Genomic DNA, 15985 nt, shown 5'->3' on the forward strand with positions numbered 1-15985 from the left:
ATCTATCTCCAACTGCATCCTCAATGGAGCAGCCTGTGCTCACTAGAACAATGCACAAGGTCTCCCTGTTTGTTCCTAGAGCCAATATCTCCCACATTCATCCCTAACCAATGACTGGCTCTGTTACCTTGCTCCACTGACATCGGCGGTATGTGGAATACTTTGGGTGGACAGCCTTCAAAGACTAACCCCAGGAGTTCCACCTATTCAACAAGGTCCAGTTTTTTTTTCAACAGCATAATTATGATGTTCCAGATCAAGGTAAATGCATGCTGGCTTCGGATCACCAAGAGGAGGGTGATAGAGCGCGCAGGTCACCCGGCTCAGAATTTACCAGATTTTCACGCACTCGGGCCCATGACGTGATTGCGAAATATAATTTTGTGAGTCGAGTGAGTTTACACGCCACTATCAGTATTCTATATGTGTTTCCTCTAACACTATTACCATAGCACCTGACTTACCACAGGCACTTGCTCTTCCTGATGGACCAGGAGCTGTTGGAGGACAGGTGACAAGATAATTTCTTATACACTTAGTCTATTCATTTAACATCACTTTTGTAATTTTTCCGAATGACCACAGACACCTGAGGCGTTTTAAAGTCTTTATGTAAGAATGTAAAATTTAAAGTGACAAAAGTATAAGGCAAATGCTGATAAACACATCAATAAGCAGAATCACAAAAATTATGTAACTATGGATAAGAGAAAACACCATTGAGGGCAAATGAGACTCTATTGGGTAAGGGTAACAGGGAACATGCTATTCAGTTTCAGGCTTAAACTAGGGACGATAAATTTAAAACACATTAGTCAGTGAATTTCTATAGCCTATAAGTGATTCAAACCCTAATCTTAGTCTATCTAACTTAGATCCTAAATATTCACCACACTTTATTTAAGCAAAAACAGTTTCAATATGCCCTACAGGAAAGGGGAAAAATGGAACATGCTAACAAACAATTTGCAAATGCATCAATAGAGAGAACAGAGAGAATATCATGGGCATAGAGGCTTTATTAAAGAGCAGGAAGGAAAGGATAGTAGACGGACACCCACGGGTATATTTACCTAGGACAGGAATGAGGACTAACCCTGGCCACGGGTCAGCTTCGGGAAAAGACGAGGACAAGGACCCTCAAGGATTTAGGATGCCAGTAGGTGAGCAGGTACAGCTCACAGAAATCAGGACAGGTTACCCCTCAGGATTTGGGTCAGGACTGGGCTCACCAAAGGGTACGACCAACACCTGCAGCTTCGGATGCAACGCCTGCGCTACCCCCTCACTGCACGGAATCCGCCAGTAACCCCGATTGGGTTCTCGAATCTCCCAGCAAAGTGCTCCGCCAGCACTTAAGACTAATTCCACCCCTTGGAGTTTGTGGAAATTCGGACAGAGCGCTCCGCAGCTCTCTGTATCAATCACCTATAGAGTCGTGGGGTCGGTGACAGGTCAGCTATTCGGACAAGTCGGACAATTTTCCCTAACTAAACTAGGCTAGTTATACTCTTCTTGGGCCCCCAGACCACCCACAAATGTTGCAAGTGACAGGGTCCCAACTTATGATTGGTCAGGAGAGGTGATTAGGTCATTATTACCTCCTAAAATTCTACGTTCCCATGATGAATATTAAATTTTCGTACCCGCCCCTTACATTCCAGTTCCCATGATTCGAGAAAGGTGGAAAACAATGGAACACACATGAGTTTTATACATTTGTTGCAAGTTCAGGAACATCCGAGGCTTTCTCCTGGGTTAGAGGTGAGTTTCCCAGGCGCATCTTGCTTCAGAAGCCAGCTGGCTTGGTTATGCTTCTGCGCTGTGTGGGTTTTTCCCTCATCACGTGACAGGGTCGGAACAGGTTTCAAAGATGGAGTTACCCCCTCTCCCAGGCCCATGGATACGTGGTACATGAAAAGTAAGCGAAAACAAATTAATAACACAGAAAAATAGAATACACTGTACACCATGATAATCTACACTGCACCCCTTACTTCATAATAACTATAGCGATTAATGATTAAGCAGAAATAGATAGAAATGCAAAGCAGCATGGGCAAGCAAACGCGTGATTACAGACAAGCGGCCATGTTAGCTACAATGCGCATGAGCGAACTCTCCCTCCAAATCTGCGAGTGCGTCACATCACATGGGTATGACCGACGCATGCGCAGACTAAATTTCGGCGAAGCGGCCATTCTGTAGTATGCAAGCGGAGTTAGGATTAATAAACACATATGCAAGCATCTCTAGGACACCCGCGTGTACTGTAAAAGTGTACTATTAATGACAAACAGGATTGTTTAGTACTATTACAAGTTAACGAGGTTCATGAGAAAGAGCAAGTCGCTTTACGTGCGAATCCTCACTCCATCAATCCCCTCTTTGATGATATTTACTATCATCACTATTAATGGAAACAGATGCCAACTTCAATTTTCTCACATTTCATTCATTTCTATCTCAACAAATTTGTTGTTAAGCCTCTTTTCAGCATCCTTATTGGGATGGAAACCTTTGGCCTTCTTATAAATCTGGTTTCTTATCTCCTCTAATTCAAGTTCGTCAATATTTCTTTTGACTCCTCTTTTATTCACTGTATACTTCTTCCTACACTTTTGACATTTGCAGCAAATTATTATAATGAACACAATCAGACTTATTCCAGCTATTGGCATCAGTATTTTTCCCACGAGACTGCGGCCTATGTTAGTAAACCACCTACCTACAGAGGAGAGACCATCAGTCAGTCTCTTCCAGGCACTATCAACCTCCAGTGGTTTAAGTTCTTTTTCCAAATTAGTTATGTTTTGTACATATTTCTTAATTTCTACACTTTTATCAGGAATGTAAGTGCAACAATGTTGCGCCTTCAGCATTTTGCTGACTCCGCCCTCTTTTGCCAATAAGGTATCAAGAGCAAGGCGGTTCTGTAAAACCATTGATCTGATCGCAACCATTTCAGTATTGACCAGCAGGAATCCAGCAGCAGTGTCAGTTGACAACCGATCCACTACTGTAGACAATTTGCAGATACGGTGAGTATTCAGAACCACTCCCACTCCAGGTATCAGTGCACTAAATATATCACCTATAATTTCTCCTACACTCTCACGTCTACTACGTACTAAACCATTAGTATTTTCATTGCTTCCAGCGGCATTGTTCACATGGTATATTTTCGGGAAGACAATGCCAAAATAGCAGCTTCCATACCAGTGATCCAGCAATTTGAAAAAAGCCTTGCTTCCACATATATAATAAATTCCGGGAAACACAGGTTCTGACCCATTTTTTAAACCCCAACCTCCAATTACCTTGTAATTATGTTCGCATTCACTGGAACCGATGAATATATTGTTATAATAACTAGTCTTTTCTCTATGAAGACAGAGTTTCCCTTTCCGTTCAAAATCCAGCAACAGCGCAGGATTTGCTTCGCCATTTGAGGAGCCCTCCATGTTTTCAGCCCATTTAGGAGTTTTCTGTTTCTTATCATTGGCCTTTCTTTGGAAACTCTCCCTTCCCTTTTCTGCCATTTTCAAAAACATTTATTCTTGCTCATGTAATGAACAAGTCAAATTATCTCTTCGGGCTTCATTCAAATCTATGTCACCTATAGTCAGAAAGTATTCTCCCATGTAACGAGTCACTTCGCTTCTGACATGCACAATATTCAGGTGCCCCCGAATAGGCAGTTCAAAAAAAATCACGTCAGTGTTTGAATAATAGTACTGTAAAGTGCTTCTATAAAATAAGCTTGCAAATATACTACAGGGGTAAATGATGATAGGTCACGCCTTCAGCTACTGAAGTAGGTAGCTTCATGCAAACATAGCAATCTTCTATCTCCATAGCTTCTACGTAATGCACTAAAAGATTTGCAAAGACATTTAAATGTGATCGGTTTCTCATGTGGTGAAAATGTAGTCCTTCCTCATCTGGTGCTTCTAAGTCAGGTCGTGTTTGTCTCAGGCTGACTGAATTGTCATGTCTTTCTACACTTCGTGGTGTTTCTTCAGTATTTACAACTTCTGAATCTGGGGTCATCGGTTTAGTAGGGTACAGGTTAGTATCTTTACTTATCATAAAAGGTATAAAGACTGTTAGTCCTATCCATACTACTATAACTATTGCTACACTGCATAAGCATATCTTACAGCAAGTTTTACAACAATTCCCTCTAGGTCTTCCATTTACATTTGAATCAGACATTTTTGCTTACAGGTGGCTTTCCAACTCCTCTTTGTTTCTTAATACAAGAGGCTTACACAGTTTCACTTTTCAAGGTGAGTCTTCTACCTCAGAGCTCTGATCCTCGATCGAATCTTGATCGCTTCTGTCACTCTCTTCGGGGTCGTCAATCTCTTCTAACACCAAATAGGTCCATTCAGGACTCCGATAGTTTTTATTTAGTCTCTTCACTCTGGTACTGCGTCTATTTTGCTGAGCTCCGGCTCTCTGTCTTTCACTAGCAGCTCTTTTTCGGTCTTCTATTTTCTCTTCTACAGTTTTCAATCTTAGTTTCAGCCTCTTTATATATCATGGTTCACTTTTCTTCTTGAGCCTTTTAGTGGTCGAAGAAACTTGACCCTCTTCGTGAACTCTTTTGTTTTCGCTCCGTTGTTGCACTATTGTTTTGGCAATGTCTTTTTCCCTTCCTGTCTGACTAGTTCCAGGTCTTTCCTCAGTTTCTTCTGCCTGGTTTCTAAGCTGGCCTTGTTCAGGTATATTTTGTACTTGATTTTGATTTTCAACTGATTTAGACTCTGCTTCCTGAACACGTTCGTCTACTTCTATCTGTTCCTGTTCATGCACTTCGACCCCTTGATTTTCTTCCGCATGAACTTCAGCTTTAATTACTATCTGTCCCTTTTCAGTTTCTGGAGTCTCTGGAGGAGTGTCGATGACTTGGTCTGTCCCTACTTGGCCTATTTCCTGATCAGGTCTGACGTGATTCTCGATAACCTGACCTTCTCCTTCTAATCCTGTCTCGCCCTCACTATCCCACTCTCTATCTAGGTAGGAATATTTTCTTGTTCTTATTGGATCAAGAATCAGGTCGTCGGCCGGAAACCATTCGTCTTGACTGGTGCTCAGTAGTATTACGTCAGCTAGATCCGGACCCTCGTCTGGAGTCTCCTCAGCTGTACCACCTTCAGCTTCAGCCGCCTCTTCTTCGGTCACCTTCTTGGTATGGCTGGCATGGATCCACTTCGGCACGCCAGCACACTTTACAGCAGTGGTAGTTGCAAGGATCACTTGCCTCGGTTTTCCCCACTTTGGTCCAAGGCAACTCTTCCGGGTGTGTTTCTTCAATACCACCCAATCTCCAGGTCTCAGTTTATGGGCTGGAGTGGTTGGCCATTCGACAGCAGTCTCCCCAATCTGGTGAGAGATAGAACGCACTTGGTCACCCAGCTGCCTGCAGTATTCTAGCACCAAATCATCAGAAATACTCAGCAGTTTGTGTCCAGGTACCCATGCCTGTCGCATCACTCTTCCCATTAGTACTTCATGGGGGCTCAGGCCTGTCTTTCGGTTTGGGATGCTCCTCAATCCCATCAAGACAAGGGGCAAAGTTTCTATCCAGTTCAATTTTGTGGAATTACACATTTTGGCCAATCTTGACTTTATAGTGCCATTCACTTGTTCGACTATTCCAGAAGCCTCTGGACGATATGAACAGTGTAACTTAGGCTCAATCTTGAATGCTGTATAGAGCTCCTTTAAGATTTTGTTGGCAAAGTGCCCACCTCTGTCTGTTTCAATTGTCTCTGGAAAACCGTACCTAGGTATTAGCTCCCTGAGTAACAACTTGGCCACTGTAATGGCATCATTTTTCTTTGCTGGGTATGCTTCCACCCACCTTGAGAATAGGCAAACTATTACCAAGACATATCTGTATCCTTTACACATAGGCAACTGTATAAAATCTGCCTGTAGTCTGACAAAGGGACCTTCTGCCTTTCCAATTGTACTTTGCTCTACCACAGTCCTTTTTCCTGCGTTGAACTGCTGACACACCAGGCACCTCTGGCAAAGCACCTCCGCGATGTTCCTGAACTTTGAATTGCAGAACACTTTGTCAAACATACGGCACATTGCGTCCCTTCCAATATGGGTATCTCCATGAATCATCCGGGCCATTGGGGCAGCCATACTATCTGGTAACACAGGCACACCCGTATTGTCAACCACAACACCATCCCTTTCCCTGAGCTGACATTCCTCAGTCTCCCATCTGTGTTTTTCATCCTCCTCTGCTGCTTGCTGCAACTCTCTCAGTTCCTTCCAGGTAGATAGATTCTCAAACACCATAAGTTGGCAGCTGTTTCCGCCCCCCCATAATTTGATCTTCAGGGACATTTTGTATCGGGCACAGTACTGGCAATTTGGTCAGCGTATCTGTTTCCGGCTGTCACATCGTCATTACCAGATTTGTGAGCAGCACATTTGACTACTGCCAATTCTTTGGGCAACTGGATTGCTTCCAGTAGGGTTTGCACCACTTTTCCATTTCTGATAGGGGTACCTGAGGAAGTCATGAATTCTCTTTGCAACCACAGCTGGCCGAAGTCATGAACAACCCCGTAACCATATTGACTGTCAGTGTATACGGTTACTCATTTATTTTTCCCTTGTTTGCAAGCTCTGGCCAATGCGATTAGCTCGGCCACTTGGGCAGACTTTATTTCACTTAGATAGGATGCCTCTAGGGTCGTTTCCAGTGTGACTACAGCATAGGCAGCACTCAACCCCCATCCTCATGTCTCAAACAGGAGCCATCCACAAACATCACAAGGTCCTCTATGGGAAGGGCCGTTTCTTTTATATCAGGACGTGGTTTGGTGCTAAACTCAGTTAAGTCAATGAAATTATGCTCAATCTCGCCCTCCACTTCTGCATTTTGGGTGAGGGCAACAGAGTTGCAGGGTTTAAAATATTGCATCGGGAAATTATTACATTCTCTGCACCAATAAGAATTCTCTCATACTTAGTCATCCGACTAGGAGTGAGATACTGGGTCTTGGTTCGGGTTAACAGAATCACAACTGAATGCTGAACATAAACCGTTACAGGATGTCCCATGACAATGTTTTCACTCTGTTCCAGACTCGTGCATGTGGCAGCTACTGCCTTCAGACACCCGGGAAGCCCAGCAGCCACTGGGTCCAGAGTGGCTGAAAAGTAGGCCACTGGACGTCTAGTCAGACCATGTTCTTGGGTTAGTACTGAGAGTGCACAATTGTCTCGTGTATCACAGAATAACTCAAAGTTCTTAGAGTAATCAGGCATGCCTAGTGCAGGAGCAGAGCACAGACAGTTTCGCAATTTTATCCAGGCTGTCATGCTTTCATCATCCCAACTAACTGGATCATCTGCCCCTTTCTTGGTCATTTTTATCAGAGGTTTGGCTAGAACAGCAAATCCCACAATCCACTGTCTGCAGTACCCCACAACTCCTAGGAACATTCTGACTTCCTTCTGGGTTCTGGGTAATTCCATATCTCAAATTATTCTAATTCTTTCTGAAGTAACTCTTCTGATTCCTTTCTCTATTTGGTGTCCCAGATACTTCACTGAATTCTTACAAAACTGTAACTTGTCAGGGGATACTTTATGTCCTCCTCTGCCCAAATGATTCAGCAGGGCAACGGTGTCAATAACACAGTCGCTCTGACTTTTAGACGCCACTAGAAGATCGTCTTTGTACTGAACCAGGACGGACTCCTTCGGTAGAACTAAAGATTCAAGGCATCTTTTTAGAATCTGATTAAAGATTGAAGGACTGCTCATTACTTCCTGTATTATGTTTGCCTCCAATAATCTGTTTATTTCGAGTGCGACTCCAGCTTTCACCTCTGCACTCATTTTATACTGTCTAGTTTTCGGGTAGGTAGCATTGGGTTTAATGGCTATTTTAACTAGGTCCACATTTGCCATTAATCCTACACCTCTCCCGGTGAAATCCCACACCTCTGGTATCACCTTTTGTTGGAGTTCTTCAGGTAAGTCATGAATGGTCAGAGTTTTAACTGCTGTATCAGGCCTTACCAACATTAGTTTGTACAGGCCATCTTCATCTGGGGTCTGAATTTCAACACCCTTTGGTGTGCAAAAGATGGTACAGTTCATTTTGCACAACAAATCACGTCCCAGTAGATTTACTGGACTGGAATCGCAGACCACAAATCTGTGCATTTCTTTGAAATTCCCTATGGAAATCTTCATGGGTTCAGTTACAGGAGTGCTAATTATCTGGTTTGATACGCCCACTACTTGGATTGCTTCTCCTGAGAGGGGTAGGTTAGGAACGTCCGCTGTTCTCACAGTCGAACGGGTGGCACTAGTGTCCAACAGAAAGGTGACATCATTTCCTTCAACCTTTCCTTCAATGTATGGCCCTGTCTGGTCTACCGGTAGGGATGCGCCAAGCACACACTCCCCTTCCTCCCCCCTCAGGCCCCGTCAGTATTGTTCATCACAGAGGAATGTATCATTTAACAGGAATTATGAGGTTGCCGGATTTCTCTCATTCTGTCCTTCCCATACTTCAACCCTCTCATTCTGTTGAGCCTGATTCTTATAATTAGGTCTAGGAGCTCTAGGCAATGGAGGTGGATTTACCTGTTGCTGATTCTTTCGTGGCCCCTCTTTCTGCACCTGTGGATTTAAACCATTTATGGGGCCATTACCAGCCTGCAAATGTGGACACTCATCTCTCCAGTGCCCTATCTGCCCGCACCCGTGACAGGGGAATTTCTTCTTAGCCTCTTCTTTACTCATTTTTACTCGAGGTTTCCCTCCCCCCCCAGAGTTAGTGTTTGGAGCATTGCTATTCATTTTATTTAACTGTTTCTCTTGTTGCTCAGCCAATTTCACCTGTGCCCACATCACTTTCTCCTTAAGGGCCTTCTTTTTGTTCTCCATTTCATCCTCGCAGTACTTAGCGTACTTGAGGACATCATCTATGGGTTTTCCCTGCCAACAGATTTTATTATCTCTAATCCACTGGGATATTTCCGGTCTCAACCCCAACACAAATCGATAAATGAAATGAGTCATATCCTTCATTTCAATATTATCGATTCCACTGTAAGTCTTGAATACCTGCAACAGCCTTTCATAATAAGAATGCACCGTTTCATTATGGTCCTGGGTAGTTCTATCTATTCGGGTCCAATCTGTTTCCTTTGCTGGTAACTTTTCTTTTAGATATTGTATGACTTGGTCATATTTTCTCATTACATCTGGGGCAGGAGCTCCAGTTCGGGAGTCTCTTGGTAATTCTTCACTGAGCCAATTAATGGCTATCTTGCAATCAGTCCATAAATCTACAGGAACTACAATGTCAAAGAACCCATCCAGGTCCTTCAGGAGACATTTTTGGACTTTCACAAACCGCTCCACCTGCCTATACCACTCCACTGGCTTCTCCCTCAGTCTTGGGAAGTCGTTGGTAAACGACACAATGTCTTGCCGGGACCACGGGACATGTACATATTTCCCACCTGGCACTTCCCTCATGGGACACAGTTTTTCTGCTTGGTCTACTTCTTTTAACACAAATTCAGAAGCTTTTGGTTTTACCCTACTGTCTTCCTTTTTCTTTGCCCACCTGGCTTTCCATTTATCCAGATCTCCCCATTTCTGCAGTATGTTCAGCAATTCCTTTATCTGAGTTTTCTTTCCTGACACAGTCATGTTTTCTAAATCCTTATCTGAGAATTCTGCCCTATAAGGTTTCTGCAAGACTTTGGATCGACTTACATCAATTCCCATGTCCGCAGCAGCGTCCATTAGTTTTTCATGGAGCACTCTAGTATTCCGGGTAAGGCTTTTGCTGATAAACAACAACTCTTCTTCGTTAAGAGTATTTAATCTGTCTAATCCCACATTTCCGGCCATTAACTCCTCCATTTCTATCCTTAGCCTGTAAATATCCAAAGGTTTGGGCGGGGAAGTTTCTCGATCCATTTCTTTAGTCCATCTATCTAGTTCCTCTGGAGTCACCACTGTGGCACTCCGGATCCCTGATGTTGTTTCGATTAGGACTTCCCTGGCCTTAGCCTGACTCCCGGACCGAGATTCACTGATACCAGGCTCTCTTATGGGCAGATCCATTAGGGAGATTACAGACTCACATTCGCTTGCCTGGTCATCAACGATGAGTGGCTCTTTTCTGGGGGGTGCTGGAATGGGAGTAATGACTGGAGTTTTAGGACTAGCCTGCCTATCCCCATAAAGGGGTATAGCAGGACCGATAGTTACAGGGATTGTCAGGGCGTCAGGGCTGGGATGTATCTGAGCTATAGTCGGAATTAGATAATTTTGTTGCTTAATCAGGGCATCTCTTTCTCGTTCTTGTAAAACTCTTTCTGACGAGTTATCATGCATTATTTGAGGCACCAAAGGAGGGTATATATTCGGGGCAGTGGGGATGGCTGACCCTGGTCTATCCTCACCAAAAGGTCGGTAATTTGGGACTGCTGTACTAGGTCTGCAAAAGTCATCACTATTACTGGGTCTGCTACCAATGCCAGCTACATCTGTCTCGCTTGCCCTTCTACTTCTGGAATGGTGGAGAAAAGGATTTTTCGAACTTAGAGTTCCTGAAGCTTCAGCATAAGGAGGTGGATTTTTCATCAACAAACCCTCCAGATATTCATCCTCCGAGTCCCCCATGGCCATTAAATGTCGACTTTTCTCTGTCTTTTTTCCCCCTGCTTGTTCGGTTACCCCAAGCATCGGAAACAGTCCCTCAACCATCATATTCTGTCTCCACTGTTTCATCTTCTGCTCTTTGGTTTCTCGCTGTAACTTTGGATACCACTTGCTCACTCCCTTATCCATTCGGGGTCTGTCTCGCTCTAGAGCCTCAATTTCCCATTCCTCTAAAGCTTCATACTGCGTTAGTCTGGGTCGGGGGTGTAATTCATTCATCCGGGTTCTTAAGTTAAACAGGATTCTACCATTAAAAGTGCCATCGAGGGGAAATGCTAGGACTCCGTCATTCTCAGTGTACTTTACCCAATTTTCCAACCACACACAAGTATGGTACCCTTTGTCCAACATCATGAAGGATGCGGGAGTATTAGGAGGTGGAATGATCACACCCTCACTAGTTCTAATGGGTTTATCTTTCTTGAAATAATTCTTGATCTTTTCGGCAAAAGTCAATTTTCTCTTTCCCCCGTACATATTGTAAGGTCTACCTCTTAGCATCTGCTCCTTATAAAAACCTAGGTTTTGCGGATTAGGTAAGAATTCGGGATACCACATACACCTCTCCAAACTATCTTCAAGCTCGGATTGATTAATTTTTTTACTTTTGTGCTTCCAATGCTAGCGCGTCTTTCAACCCTCAGCAACCAATCAGCACTGAGGTTGTAAACTCTGTCAACCAATGGGTGCGCGGCCCCTTCGTGAGACGCGGTCTCACTCTGCGGCACTCACCCCTCCTTTACAATTCGGGCTTCACTACACACCCACTGGCTCAACCAATACCAGCGCGGCACGGAGTGACGTCAGCGCAGCCTTGCGACCGACTCCCTCCTTTACAAGGTAACGGAAACTTTGAATTTTTCTTAAAGTGCAAGTGCGGATTTTAGTTAACAACGTAAAACGTTTGCCACTGTGCTTGAGGGTTTTAAAAATAAATAAAGTTTTTCTTTTACTGCAAGTAAACCACTTTTGTCTACTTTTCATTCACTACGGATAGATCCCTTCCGCCTATCCTTTCCACACAAGCAATAGAGAACCTGCTACTCTTTTGACTAATCCACTTCTTTCCGGGATATATACTAAGTCAATTTTCACCAATGTCCTCTCCTGCTGTCATTCAAGCTCCAAGAACCTATTACTCCTGCCGTTTGTGACCCTTACTAGGTGATATCACAACGAGAGTTTCACCACGGTTTTGGTAGCTAACATTTACACTTTAATGGAAAGAAAAAAATCCTAATTAGCGCTTCAAGTTCTGCCTAACCATGCACTAATCTCCCTCCTAGCCAGCGACTTCACAGCCAAGTGGATTCTACTCACCACTTGCTATTTCTTTTCCCCGGGGATCCCCACAACATAAAACAATTACTCACAATTGGTTAGTAATATACTCAATATTTCATGAAATATAATAAACTTATTCTATGACATTTAAATGTAACAACAATCCTTATTATAGCAGCATATAAAAAAATCAGCAGCACATTTTATTTTTCACGGTTCAACAGTAACTATCTTATCTACCTATCTGAACTAGTCCTAACCATAGCTCTGCTACCAGAAAATACTGATAGAGCGCGCAGGTCACCCGGCTCAGAATTTACCAGATTTTCACGCACTCGGGCCCATGACGTGATTGCGAAATATAATTTTGTGAGTCGAGTGAGTTTACACGCCACTATCAGTATTCTAAATGCGTTTCCTGTAACACTATTACCATAGCACCTGACTTACCACAGGCACTTGCTCTTCCTGATGGATCAGGAGCTGTTGGAGGACAGGTGACAAGATAATTTCTTAAACACTTAGTCTATTCATTTAACATCACTTTTGTAATTTTTCCGAATGACCACAGACACCTGAGGCGTTTTAAAGTCTTTATGTAAGAATGTAAAATTTAAAATGACAAAAGTATAAGGCAAATGCTGATAAACACATCAATAAGCAGAATCACAAAAATTATGTAACTATGGATAAGAGAAAACACCATTGAGGGCAAATGAGACTCTATTGGGTAAGGGTAACAGGGAACATGCTATTCAGTTTCAGGCTTAAACTAGGGACGATAAATTTAAAACACATTAGTCAGTGAATTTCTATAGCCTATAAGTGATTCAAACCCTAATCTTAGTCTATCTAACTTAGATCCTAAATATTCACCACACTTTATTTAAGCAAAAACAGTTTCAATATGCTCTACAGGAAAGGGGAAAAATGGAACATGCTAACAAACAATTTGCAAATGCATCAATAGAGAGAACAGAGAGAATATCATGGGCATAGAGGCTTTATTCAAGAGCAGGAAGGAAAAGATAGTAGACGGACACCCACAGGTATATTTACCTAGGACAGGAATGAGGACTAACCCTGGCCACGGGTCAGCTTCGGGAAAAGACGAGGACAAGGACCCTCAAAGATTTAGGATGCCTTTAGGTGAGCAGGTACAGCTCACAGAAATCAGGACAGGTTACCCCTCAGGATTTGAGTCAGGACTGGGCTCACCAAAGGGCACGCCCAACACCTGCAGTTTCGGATGCAACACCTGCGCTACCCCCTCACTGCACGGAATCCGCCAGTAACCCCGATTGGGTTCTCGAATCTCCCAGCAAAGTGCTCCGCCAGCACTTAAGACTAATTCCACCCCTTGGAGTTTGTGGAAATTCGGACAGAGCGCTCCGCAGCTCTCTGTATCAATCACCTATAGAGTCGTGGGGTCGGTGACAGGTCAGCTATTCGGACAAGTCGGACAATTTTCCCTAACTAAACTAGGCTAGTTATACTCTTCTTGGGCCCCCAGACCACCCACAAATGTTGCAAGTGACAGGGTCCCAACTTATGATTGGTCAGGAGAGGTGATTAGGTCATTATTACCTCCTAAAATTCTACGTTCCCATGATGAATATTACATTTTCGTACCCGCCCCTTACATTCCAGTTCCCATCATTCGAGAAAGGTGGAAAACAATGGAACACACATGAGTTTTATACATTTGTTGCAAGTTTAGGAACATCCGAGGCTTTCTCCTGGGTTAGAGGTGAGTTTCCCAGGCGCATCTTGCTTCAGAAGCCAGCTGGCTTGGTTCTGCTTTTGCGCTGTGTGGGTTTTTCCCTCATCACGTGACAGGGTCGGAACAGGTTTCAAAGATGGAGTTACCCCCTCTCTCAGGCCCATGGATACGTGGTACATGAAAAGGCTCCATTACCAAGGTCATCGAGGATTTGAACAGCATAGAAAAGAAAATGATTGCTGAACGAGGTGCCAAAGCTAACACAGCCACTGATTGGTTGAACTTTGACTCTATGCCTTCCTGTCTGTCTGCCATTCTAAAAAGGTTGTTTCCGGTTTTCGGTGTGTGGTTGCTCCTCTTTTGTGCCATAGAGATGCTCTTTCATTGGGTAAAAAATGCTGGTAATAAATTAGTGGGTAGGAATTATGCGGGAACAACAATGTTCAGAAGGCCTAAACACAAGAAGAACAAGGGTTGAACAGGAAATGTGGATAACTTAGCACTCTTAGAAGTAGTAGAACTCACAATGACAGGACTACACTCAATGCACCCTGCTACCATTACCCAGTGCCAGGTCAATAGCCCCCAACTCCCCACTAGTAGGTACCAACTGAGATAGCATTTAAACGTAGATACATCATCACCTACACCAATATACTATATCTCCCTGGTTCACATACCTGAAGTAGAGTACATAGAGTTAAGGAAGCCACAGGCTGGCAGCTCCAGGTAAGTGTTTTATATATTTTTAAATTACTAACCTCCCTACACTCCACCTCCCCCACTCCCTCCACCTGCCCACCACCTCTTCATTGTGTCGGCCACCACTGGAGCAGGCTATGTGATATGGGAGCAGAGTCCTTTATTAATATTATTTGCCTCAGTAAAACACTACTATTGCACAGAAAATATTTGATACACTCCTTCCTGAAGTTGTTGAATATCCGCAATGAGGTAATTTAACGTTGCTTTAAGGGGGAAAGTACCCAGTTGTCTGCTCACTTCCTGAAAATATTAAATGTTTTTTCAGTTCTCCAGGGTTCCTCTGAGGCAATGGGCTTCTAAGGCCTCCCCTATTCCCAGTCCAGTTTTGATTCCAGGTGATTCAGGGGAATGTGCTAAAGGGGCCTTCAGCTCTTGTTATCGAACCAATTGTCTGGCAATACATTTAATTAGTGAAAGGGCATTTATAGAACATAACATATTAACTTGAAGCACTTTATTCTTTCATATGCACTGTGCATCGCTGGCTCCAGCGACCCATGGGAAAAAGGCCCTTGAATTAGAAGCTGCCTAGCTCTTCTTTCAGCCAGCAAGAGGGTTCTGAAATAGCACCTATATCACTACATAAAGCAACCCAAACCACTTTACTTGCCCCTTAAGCAGCACTTAAACCTAAAGCAATTTAAACATCAATCACTCAAAGATCTGTAAAGCTCAGCAAATCAATTGTGAGGCTCTCAAAGCACTGGACTTGCTGCTCGCTTCTAGGTGATCTCAGCATTCAAACAGCCAAGTCCTTACCTGAATTGCTGGAGCAACGGTGTGGTCCTGAGGTGAAGGAGAAGGTTATTTCAAGCTATGTCTGCCAAGTGTGAGAAGGAGCGCCCTCAGCTGTGGCTTCGGCAGATCCAGGGGATGTCTGCGTGGAAGAGGGAGGCGGAGCATAGGTGTCTGGTTGGTAGGTAAAAGGTCAAGCATTTGTTGATGTAAGCTGGTCTTTTGTTGTTCAGGCTTTGTATGCATGGGGCAACATCTTGAACTGGCAGCTCTTCTGGACCGGGAGCCAGTGTACTTCTTGAGGTGGGGTGTGATGTGGGTTCATCTGGGAGGTTAATGATGAGTTTGGCTGCTGAGTTTTTTTGTATTGTCTGTAGTCTCTTAGGTAGGCATGCATTGATTTCAATGTAAGGTGTGTTCCCGTAGTACAGATCGCTGATGATAAAGGCCTGTGTAATGGTCCTTCTGGTGTTGACTGAGAGCCAGCTGAAGATCTATCCGGAGCATGTGTAGGGTTTGGAAGCAGGGGGATGAGACTGCATTTACCTGTTTCTTCATGGAGAGCTTGCTGTTCAAGATGATGCAGAGGTTGCAGACACGGTCTGTCGGGCGGGGATGGACTGAGTTCAGCAGGCCACCATACGTCGTTCCAATGAGAGGTGTTGTTCCCAAAGATGAGGACTTTGTCATGTCCTTGTTGAGCTGAAGACAGTCGTCCATTATCCAGTCGATGATGTTCATCATACA

The 15985-nt window shown here is 43.8% G+C and overlaps 1 protein-coding gene across 1 annotated transcript; it reads right to left on the reverse strand.

The window, feature by feature from the left end:
* Window positions 1-2444: 2444 nt before the first annotated feature.
* Window positions 2445-9984, reverse strand: LOC147724416 (uncharacterized). The gene is made up of 2 exons (XM_086918042.1): window positions 8861-9984; window positions 2445-2613 (listed from the first exon to the last, which is right to left on the reverse strand). The coding sequence occupies exons 1-2, from the start codon at window positions 9982-9984 to the stop codon at window positions 2445-2447; spliced, it is 1293 nt and encodes a 430-aa protein (XP_086774168.1).
* Window positions 9985-15985: the final 6001 nt, after the last annotated feature.

The sequence above is a fragment of the Lissotriton vulgaris genome, chromosome 4_1 (assembly GCF_964263255.1).
Source record: "Lissotriton vulgaris chromosome 4_1, aLisVul1.2, whole genome shotgun sequence".
Classification (NCBI taxonomy): domain Eukaryota; kingdom Metazoa; phylum Chordata; class Amphibia; order Caudata; family Salamandridae; genus Lissotriton; species Lissotriton vulgaris.